Source organism: Aspergillus sydowii (assembly GCF_001890705.1).
Source record: "Aspergillus sydowii CBS 593.65 unplaced genomic scaffold ASPSYscaffold_31, whole genome shotgun sequence".
NCBI classification, from domain to species: domain Eukaryota; kingdom Fungi; phylum Ascomycota; class Eurotiomycetes; order Eurotiales; family Aspergillaceae; genus Aspergillus; species Aspergillus sydowii.
The window spans coordinates 1-9203 of NW_024467889.1; the positions used below are offsets into that span (position 1 = coordinate 1).

Sequence of the window (9203 nt, forward strand, 5' to 3'; positions counted from 1 at the left end):
TCCTCAAAATTCCGCGCGTTGGCCCCTTCTGCAACAGCAACTTCCGCTGCAGGGTCGCACTACCACAGCAATTTCTGACCGAAACTTCTTGTCACTCCTGGGTATTCCGGTCCATAGCACTTGGCAGTTTCGGCACCAGGAGTCGTCTTCAAACTGATGATTGAAAGCGTTCTTTTCTTCCGTAGTTAGAAAATGGGAGATATATTTGTCCATAATTTTAGTTAATATTCGATAGCGTTCGTGTGGTATAAGCAGGTAGCTAATGTTAGATCCTCGCGCTCATAATATAGCGTTGCCTTTGCGTATTTGTCAGAACTATCCTTTTAACGTGCGGTCTAGATGGGGTCTATCTTATAAATCAGGACAAGACGGATTTGCGCACCGCCAGGTCAGGTGCGCGGTCACTATTCCGGTGGCCAGGCCGGCCACAGGTCACGAGACTTTATTGCGAAAAGCACGGTTATGAAGGGGTGACGTGACATCTTCATGATTCCAGATTTTATTAAACGGACTGCGGAGCGCATGCCTTCTCCGTTTTATAGGCAGGCAACCAAGAATAATAAATCTTGTGCATTAGACCAGTAAACCTCTGTTCTCCCGACTAAGCTGACCTGACTTATAGTCGTCCGCAATTACCTCAGTCCAGGGTGTACTGTATGCCTTGTATGATACTCACACATTTCTGCTCGTCCTGTGCCTCTTCCTTCCTACTTTTAACGGTGCGGTAGTAGCGTTCAGGAAAGCAGTGTGTTTATCGACTCGCGACAGCGCTGCCGAATCTGGGGCCCTAAAAATCACATCCTCCACGGTCCCGGGGACAGACATAGTTTGCTTAGACATCTAGGTTTTGCTATTGCTATAACCTTGAATCCATTGCACCAAATCCTCGTCTAAGCCAGGGTCTAGCAAATCAATAGACATTTCTCGAAAATGATAGCTGTTCCAGTAACGAGGATTGGTCAAAAGAGGATCAATAGGATCTTTAATGAGCAATAAATCTGAGCATAGGACTTTCCGTGATCAGAAGTCTGGCTTGTATAATAAGGGCTGGAGCTCTAACCATCCATATTGGCCGGGAACTCATCGTCTTGATCAGGTTGGAGAGTAGCCTCGTTCCAAATTTGAAAGTTCAGCAGGAATTTCGAATCATCGTGGACCTCTCCAAACAGCTGAAAGGCTTCGGCTGGGGAAAGGCTAGAGAGTATTGCAATAACTAGACCAAAGCAGGATTTAATCTGCAACACAGTATTGGTTAGCATCAGGCTATAGCCTCCCGTACACATACTCTTGGAGTTCTGCTCAAGGAGCGCAAAAAAGCAACCATCTCCGGGCTATCATCGACTCCGGCGTATGATTTCTTTCACGGTAAGCATACTGCTGCACGCATGACTGACATGATCGTACCAGTATTTCGATATTTATAAGCATTTTTCGTCAGTAAACTTCACTGACTAGAGCACGCAAAACAATAAGGCGTGAAATGGCTTAGGAATGCCAGGAACCAACTAGGTGAAGAATATTTCTACTAAGAATAACAGTGTTACTCATCAAGGGCTTCGAAATAAAAAGGAGCAAGGTAATCATACAATATGTACTATGACCTACAAGACCTGCGTCTTAGAAGCTGATTGGCCAGGGCCATGGAATACGTGTAAAAAGTTGTCTCAGGATTTGGTGTCACCCCCGGGTATTTTATCTCAACCGTTCACTGGCTGACCATTAAGTTCGTAAACCCCTACTGGTTTGGCCAGCCCTAATGTATTTTACAAGGTTTGCCCACGTGTGGGGCTGTACATTCCCCACTGTTGTATTCGGTACGAAGGAGCTCTGACACAAGCGAGCTTGAACCTTGAGTCTTGGCAGGAACCGTGATACGTATCGCGTGTGGCTTAGGAACGAATATGACACGCATCGATCCACTTCAAAATTGCATACAATATACCTTTACCTTAGCGAACTCCATGCTCTGGTCGCGTAATGTAAAGTACAGAAATGAAGAGCCCGAGCTTAGGGCCGGCAGCTATGCTCCGTGCGGACCGCCTAACTGAATGCTACAGCAATGGAAATTGAATCATCCTTCGACCATATAAATGCCAACTGCCATTTAGGACTTTAGCTGTCTAGATTCTGTCAGGCTATTCAAGGACCCTTTATTATCCAAGTCCGTAGGTTGTCGAGATATTAACAAGGACAGTAATGCCTTTTCGGTTCCGTACAGCGCGGATAGTCAACCAAGACACCAGATACTCTTTTAGACTCCTAATGACTGGGACGACCCTCCCAGGAATCCTTGATTAACGCTGACCCATTGAGCAGCTCGTAAGCGACGGTAACGTCAGTTTCCACCTCGACTTCATCTCCGGCCTTCCAGTCGAGTTAGTTGGGTGAGGGGGCGCGTGACCGCCGTTGGTGTTCATCCTCCACGTTCTTATCTCTTCCGTGTGGTGAATGTGGCGACGAGTCCGGTAGTCAGACTGGTGGTTGCCCTCGGGCATTGTCGATCGAGATAAGCCGCTTTCTTGTAGAGCAGCTTGAAGCCGTAGAGATAGCCATCGCGAACGACAGAAGCACCTCGGCCGCTTCATACCGACAGACGGATTTCTCGAGAGTGTTGTAGCGGTAACAGAGCGGCAGTGGGAACGGGATTACGCCGATAAAAACCAGTCAAAACCTACCATCCACCCCCGCATANTTATATAAATTAGGATTGATGTCCTCAACAAAGGTTCGCCGCCGTCGCGTAGCGGCCAGCAGTGAAGACGAGGCTGTTCTCTGTCAGACAGAATGCAAAGTGGGAGGTAATCGAGAATGTGCGTCGTAGACGCATTTCTTCCGTTTCATCGACCCGANCTTTAACTAGGAAAGGGCATGGAATCCCACGTAGATACCCGGGATTATGCACCGACCGACGATACTGCGCATTTTTCCCTTTGCTGGCCTTTCATGGCGGTCAGCTTTTAGAAAAACCAAACCGCTCAGTTTACCGGTGAACATCCACGTCCTCGTATTGTTGTAGGGTAGTATTCTACAAGGAATATGAGTCTCTTCTATCTGCGCAGAGATGCACTATATTTCCTATATAAGCATTGTGGGAACGCGTGTCAGGTCTGAACACCTCTCTATCCATCCATCAGGACTACCTCCGGTCAGATATAAAGCATCTGTGTTATGGAAGCAACGGCATCCTACCTGGAACGTCCCCCCAAACGCAAGCGTGAGTCGCCCTGCAGTCGATCTGGTCCTGCCGACGAAAGCAGAGGCGCAAAACTCATGGAGCCACCCAATCAAGATTCGACACAGGTATGTGAAAGCAAGCTCTGGAGGACCCAAGAACTCCACACTCATCATACTTCCACAGCTGGAACGTCCCGCCAACGATGAGAAAGCGGCATCAGCCGCGGAGCCCTTCAGACCCTTGGCCCGTGAGCTGGAGCGCCTGGACGAGAAGGACCCCATATCTCTCCGTTGCATCGACAGCGAGTAAAGGGCCGACAGATCGTCGTAACCGAGGATCCTCGGCTACATCTCGTCTGGATCGACGACCGAATCTTCCTTAAACCCGTTCCGCAGTACATAACGTCCTACGTGTTCTGGGATACGTTCATGAACAATCCGTCTAAAGATGGCGCGGCGGTGAAGCTAAGAAAGGCCGCACTCGGGTATCTACGAACGTATTTCTACCTAATCCAATATGAATCAGATCTACGAATTGCACAAGATCCCGCTCTCTGCCTGATTCCCAAGAAAGTGACCTGGCCTCAGTTCTGCCAGTTCACTGCCCATTTAAACGACATCACTGATAACGAAGTTTCGGGGCGATATCACTACGGAGAGATCCGATTGACCCGACTGAACTATTACGCGCCCGTTCTCCTGGGCAAAAGTCAATATCAACGTGTGAACTATCAGTACCGAGCGTACTTCGCTCGGATCCAAGGGCCCTTGATATCTGCATTTGCATTTTTCTCGATTCTTCTGAACTGTATGCAAGTGAACCTCGCGGCCTCCGATTCTGATGAGAGATATGCGAGTGCCCTGTTGTTTGCATGTTGCTACTGGCTAAGCACTTTGATTGGATGTGTGACTGGTGCTCTATTGCTGATGTTGGTATTCCTTTTCTTCTTCAAAGTGATCGGAGAATGGAGGTTTGCGATAGCTCATCGGCTACGGTGGAGAGAGAATCCACAGCAAAGACCTGACGGCTCTGTATAACTAAGGATAAGTGGATTTCAGGACATTTACCTGTACTATCTGTCAGATCGGTACCCTAATTTCTCTTGACTAAACAACAAGAAAGGGTTTGAACACCGTTATTTGAGCATAATTCATGGTGCATACAATAATGATGAAAACAAACCAAGGAAAAACTCTTAATATCAACGGCACTTGACATAATACGAGTAAATAAGCTCGAATATAAGAATTGACCTCAGACAGAGACCCATGGGTGCCGAAACCATCGCAGATCAAGAGTCGTGGCCGACCGCCCGCTCGGTCTCGAGTCTGCGGATCGAACACCTGTTCCACCCAGTACAGACTGATGTCGGTGTTCGTATAGCCTGTTTTGGAGCAGGCAAAATGCCATCCGGGGGTGGCGTGAGTGGTCCACGAACTGCGATGCGTGGCAGCCGGCCAGATAATGAGAGGATGTAGGGACCGACCATCGGCGGATATACATTCAATCGCCGTGACCAGCGTCCGCTTCACCGTGGTCCCTCGATGCTTTCTCAAATCATCTTTCCTGGCGAGCACTTTGAGGGAGTTGAGAACGCTGAGAAGAACTCCCGTCTCGTCCATATTATACACATTTTCCGGGAGAATGGCCGGATCGGCCAGCTCTCGGCCAATGATGGCAAACCAGTGTCGGACTTTGTCTTCGATCTGCCGGCCATCTCGCTTCCAATCGATCGCTCGCAACCGTCGCGCTTTCAACTGCGGGTGTCGTCGGTGTAAAACCCCTGCGGCCAATTCTTTCCCGGAGGCTTGACCTCAAGGCTGGGACCTGTGATCTGGAAAATCGAGGATCGTTGCCGCACGATAATCAGGGCGAGCGATCGTAGAAACTTGACGGGAAGTGGATAGCCATTGTCTGCCAACCGCAACACATATTCAAGCAGCGCGTGCTCCTCCTGCGGGGTGAGATACTGCTGATTGGCGGCTTTATCCACGATAGAAGGTTTGTTATTGGCCCGCCGCCACAAGGTGGACGCGGGGATCCCGGTCGATCTCGACCGACTTGCGTATGATGTCCGCGCATGACATTGACGCGCTGGAGACATCGAGGGAATTTATAGTATAGTATCATGTGAGGCATCTACTGTTGGAAATGAAGCTATTCAGGTGGCAAAAGCATAAGAGAATGGAAAATAATGCGAACTACGCGGATATCGCCGGGTAAGTAAATTCCAGGATACATTCTGCTCCCCGTACTTGAATGCTCCTCGGCTGGCCGTAGTCGAGGTCTTTTTGAGACACTTTCAACAGTCGGACTCGGCGTATCCTGCAAAATTTTGAGGAGACAGAATGGCATTGGACCTCTGTCGACAAGGATAGTTGGAGAATACTAGATTTACCCAGTCGTGGATCCTTGATGGCAGTTGACGAATACGCTAGACTTAGACGATTGCTGCGTGTTGAACAGTCACAGGCGATCCTTGCAAGTCTATCGACAATTGTCATGCTGTATGCACAATTTGCCCAGAAACCGCTTTCTTGACCGTTGAACGATAAAAACAGCATTCGCCCTGAACATATTTGATGGCGCATCCAGTAATGATGAAAACAAAGACATGAAGAACTCTTGAAGCCAACAGCCCTCAAACAATAGCTTAGGCAGTGAAGCTACAGTATTACATATACCCATATTATAGCGCGTTTTGACCGTTGAACACCAAAGGGAAGGTTGAATGTTATCAGTCGAGCAAATGTCAAGAGCCTTGAAAGTCGACATCGCGGGCAGGTAAATGTGAGAGCTGACCGCCAACGGCCGAGCAAGTTCAGGTGCGGTCGCCCGCATTTTCACCAGGAGATCGATGTTGAACGGTCGATTGTGGTGGGTCTGGTGGAAACTCCACGTCTTGCTGGCTTGATGTGAGTCACCGGTCACGTGCAGTTCAGGGTCAACGCAAAGCCCCAGGGAACAGGAGAATTTTGGTTCCCCCTAAATCTGGTCGCAGGCAAACCCAATTCTCACGAGAAGCTAATGTTAAAGCGGCTAGGCCCGAGCTAACCAAGACAGGCTAGTTTCAAATGACGGCATGTGATATCCACCCAGAACCGTTACCATAATCAGCTTTTGTGAAAATAGCGTTTGGATGGTAGTGATAGACTGATATCGTACGTGGTGGCGAAAGTTTCCCCTATCAAGGAATAATTTGGAGGGGGCTGCATGGTAGACGGTAGTATCTACGACATGATAGTAGGAATCAAAGGAGGTGCATGCTCGATACACCGCACCTGCTGATGGGTTCAGCCTCGTGCAAGGCTGAGGTGGCCATCCATCTGTAAGCATAGTCTGGCCTCAACCGATGCATTATTCTACCACCACGCATGGGCGCGAATTACGATGGCCAGTCAAAGAAAGTCGCACGTCTTCCGGGTGACAGGCCTGTCGCGGGAATTGCCTGATAGGGAACTCAACACCGCATTGCAAGGGACACTCCACAACAACTTCACCGGCGACGAGAGATCGCATATCCAGGCGGAGATCACAATCGTGCCGTCATGCTACGACAGTGACACACAGAGGGTGGCGTTGGTGCAGTTTCGCGGTGGGGAGCCTCAGTTCCTTCATGAGCTGAGAGTCAACCCTCTAGAAGACTGGCCGGTCGAGATGGGAGAAGACAATGACATCAACTTTGACTGTCACTTCTTTGAATTCACCCAGCTATACATGCCGGACGATAATGAGCCAGTGGTTGCCGAGTAAGGGCCTGTGCCGTGATCTATATCTAGAAGATCGATGCTAACTGATGGGACATGATAGCATCATTGCCATTGCCGGGCTGGATGGACATGCGTACGGATCGTGGCAGGGCCGAGGGAATCTCGGTCGGATGTGGCTCCGCGATTTCCTGTCGAAGGATCTCCCACAGTGCCGCACCATGATCTATGGGTATAACTCTAAGCTATCGAGTCACGGAGTTGATACGATCCTCGACTACGGGCGGGAGCTGATGGAGGAGATCAAGATGATTCGGAACACAAAAGAGGTAGGGGACGGTATCGGACCTATCTATTGGTCCCAAGTTTGGGCTGATTGTTCGAGTAGCTCCAGCAGAGACCCCTGGTTTTCATTGCACACAGCTTTGGAGGAATTATCTTGGCTCACGTGGGACCCCGTCCGAAGTAAGGTATTATATATGATATAAGTTACTGACACCTACGAAAGTGCCTGGTGAGGGCCATCCAGACAATGGAGGAAGACCACCCGGCGATCACGTCACTGCATCGAGCCACATACGGCATGATCCTCTTTGCCATCCCCCATAAAGGATTGATGATTGACGACATCCAGCAGATGCTGGCAGGGGATCAGAGCCATCCGCGAGAGCAGTTGCTACAGCAGATCTCCAGTAAATCAGACCTACTTATCCACCAGCTGGCGGATTTCAAAAATCTGATCCGCGACCGTAAGGTGGTCAGCTTCTATGAGACGGAGCAGACGAGGCGGTTGGTATTGGTCTGTATTGGTCTTCGTCCGAAACAGGCTACGGCATGTACTGACCATCGCACTAGGACTTGGAAAGCGGACGATGGAGACGCACTGGGGATTTCATGACGACAGTTGGCGCAGACTCGGCCCTTCTCCAGCTCCCCGACCATGTGGAGGACAAGGTGCCACTGCATGCAGATCACTCGATGGTGGTCAAATTCGACACGCGCAACGCGGCCGGGTATCGCACAGCGCTCGATCGACTGCGGCAGTTCGTGCATGATGCGCCGTCGGTGGTGGCAGCGCGGTTTGGTGAGTGACTTGCTCCAGGATCTTTGGCGAGCTAATGAGAATTGTGTTCAGTGCAGACGCGCCAGAAGCCCCAGTGGTGCTCCCCGATTGCCTCATATCTCTCAGTCAAGCTAGGAAACAGGTCGAACTCATAAATGAGCGAGTCGCAGGAACAGGGCAGTGGTTCCTACAAAATGAAGGATTTCTTAAGTGGGCGAAGAAGGATTTGGATGTTGATGTGCAGCCCACTCTCTTCTGCCCTGGAATCCCTGGAGCTGGGAAAACGTTTCTAACATCGATTGCCATTGACGACATTATTCGTTTATTCGAGAATGATGCCAAAATTGGGGTTGTGTTTTTCTATTTCAACTCCCAGGAACGATTCTCAGCTAGTGATGTTTTTTCAAGCTTTCTTCGACAGCTTCTTGGGAGACTTCCCTCGATTCCCCGAGACATAAGAGCCATTTTGGAGAAGAATAAGAAAAGGCAGTTGATTTTTTCGACCGACGAGTTAATCAAGCAATTTAGATCTGTGATTTCAAAATGTTCGCGGACTTTCATCATCATGGACGCATTGGATGAGTGCTCAGACGCTTTTCGCGATAGTCTGCTACAGACGATAGTCTCTCTTCAAAAAGCCCAACAGGTTAGCCTATACGTCACTTCAAGAGACATTCCAGATATTACGAACCGCTTCTCAGATGTACGAAGTCAACGAGTCTACGCGAATGATGATGACATCAAAGCTTTCGTCTCTGCTCACATGTCAGCTCTACCAAGATTTATCCGACACCATCAGAACATAAAAGAAAAAATTCTTTCGAAAATACCTGCTAAAGCCTGTGGAATGTAAGTTAATTATTGTCCAGAAACATGCTCAAGTGTATGAGAACCTAACTTTTGCTGCAAGGTTCCTTCTCGCGAAACTCCATCTTGATTTCTTGCGAAGTAAGATGACCCCGAAACAGGTGTCGCAGGCGTTGGAGTCTCTCCCAGAAAAGATCAATGATGCATATGAGTATGCTATGCAACGGATTCGGCATCAAGACCCTGAGAGAGCCGAAGTTGCCCAGGACGTCGTCGCTCCAACGATAGTCCGCCCCGTTTCTTCGCATCAGCTGGTTCACAATGTCCCGCAAGTCGGCCAGTCTCAGGCTGGCTGTGTTGATGTCGGCCGGCTTGATTGCGCGGCAGCGCTGGACACCATCTGGGAATCAGTCAGCGTAGACAGGGAAAGGTACTTCTCCCCTCGGATGAC

The 9203-nt window shown here is 49.4% G+C and overlaps 5 protein-coding genes across 5 annotated transcripts; 3 read left to right on the plus strand and 2 right to left on the minus strand.

Annotated features, from left to right (window-relative positions):
* Positions 1-524: 524 nt before the first annotated feature.
* On the minus strand, positions 525-1489 carry ASPSYDRAFT_52797 (uncharacterized protein). Its single transcript, XM_040848556.1, has 4 exons — positions 1405-1489; positions 1061-1357; positions 880-998; positions 525-840 (listed from the first exon to the last, which is right to left on the minus strand). The coding sequence occupies exons 2-4, from the start codon at positions 1281-1283 to the stop codon at positions 673-675; spliced, it is 510 nt and encodes a 169-aa protein (XP_040695721.1). The 5' UTR covers positions 1284-1357; positions 1405-1489; the 3' UTR covers positions 525-672.
* Positions 1490-3168: 1679 nt separating this feature from the next.
* ASPSYDRAFT_63077 (uncharacterized protein) lies at positions 3169-4212 on the plus strand (the record flags this gene model as incomplete). The annotated part of the gene is made up of 2 exons (XM_040850217.1): positions 3169-3214; positions 3449-4212. The coding sequence occupies 2 exons, from the start codon at positions 3169-3171 to the stop codon at positions 4210-4212; spliced, it is 810 nt and encodes a 269-aa protein (XP_040695722.1).
* Positions 3732-4797, minus strand: ASPSYDRAFT_83291 (uncharacterized protein; the record flags this gene model as incomplete). The annotated part of the gene is made up of 2 exons (XM_040851207.1): positions 3732-4251; positions 4387-4797. The coding sequence occupies 2 exons, from the start codon at positions 4795-4797 to the stop codon at positions 4213-4215; spliced, it is 450 nt and encodes a 149-aa protein (XP_040695723.1). The 3' UTR covers positions 3732-4212.
* Positions 4798-6322: 1525 nt separating this feature from the next.
* Positions 6323-7466, plus strand: ASPSYDRAFT_52801 (uncharacterized protein). Its single transcript, XM_040848557.1, has 3 exons — positions 6323-6924; positions 6986-7211; positions 7271-7466. The coding sequence occupies exons 1-3, from the start codon at positions 6566-6568 to the stop codon at positions 7349-7351; spliced, it is 666 nt and encodes a 221-aa protein (XP_040695724.1). The 5' UTR covers positions 6323-6565; the 3' UTR covers positions 7352-7466.
* On the plus strand, positions 7369-8109 carry ASPSYDRAFT_52804 (uncharacterized protein). The gene is made up of 2 exons (XM_040848558.1): positions 7369-7681; positions 7738-8109. The coding sequence occupies exons 1-2, from the start codon at positions 7415-7417 to the stop codon at positions 7972-7974; spliced, it is 504 nt and encodes a 167-aa protein (XP_040695725.1). The 5' UTR covers positions 7369-7414; the 3' UTR covers positions 7975-8109.
* The last annotated feature ends 1094 nt before the right edge of the window (positions 8110-9203 follow it).

What these genes read in the sequence shown, in the direction of transcription:
- ASPSYDRAFT_52797 (XM_040848556.1), bottom strand. Translation starts at nt 1,283, where the DNA reads ATGTGTACGGGAGGCTATAGCCTGATGCTAACCAATACTGTGTTGCAG. An exon ending in GTTCCCGGCCAATATGGATG is followed by an intron (nt 999 to 1,060) that starts GTTAGAGCTCCA and finishes TCCTATGCTCAG; the next exon opens with ATTTATTGCTCATTAAAGAT. An exon ending in CTGGCTTAGACGAGGATTTG is followed by an intron (nt 841 to 879) that starts GTGCAATGGATT and finishes AGCAAAACCTAG; the next exon opens with ATGTCTAAGCAAACTATGTC.
- ASPSYDRAFT_52801 (XM_040848557.1), top strand. Translation starts at nt 6,566, where the DNA reads ATGGCCAGTCAAAGAAAGTCGCACGTCTTCCGGGTGACAGGCCTGTCG. An exon ending in AATGAGCCAGTGGTTGCCGA is followed by an intron (nt 6,925 to 6,985) that starts GTAAGGGCCTGT and finishes GGGACATGATAG; the next exon opens with CATCATTGCCATTGCCGGGC. An exon ending in TGATTCGGAACACAAAAGAG is followed by an intron (nt 7,212 to 7,270) that starts GTAGGGGACGGT and finishes TTGTTCGAGTAG; the next exon opens with CTCCAGCAGAGACCCCTGGT.
- ASPSYDRAFT_52804 (XM_040848558.1), top strand. Translation starts at nt 7,415, where the DNA reads ATGGAGGAAGACCACCCGGCGATCACGTCACTGCATCGAGCCACATAC. An exon ending in AGACGAGGCGGTTGGTATTG is followed by an intron (nt 7,682 to 7,737) that starts GTCTGTATTGGT and finishes CCATCGCACTAG; the next exon opens with GACTTGGAAAGCGGACGATG.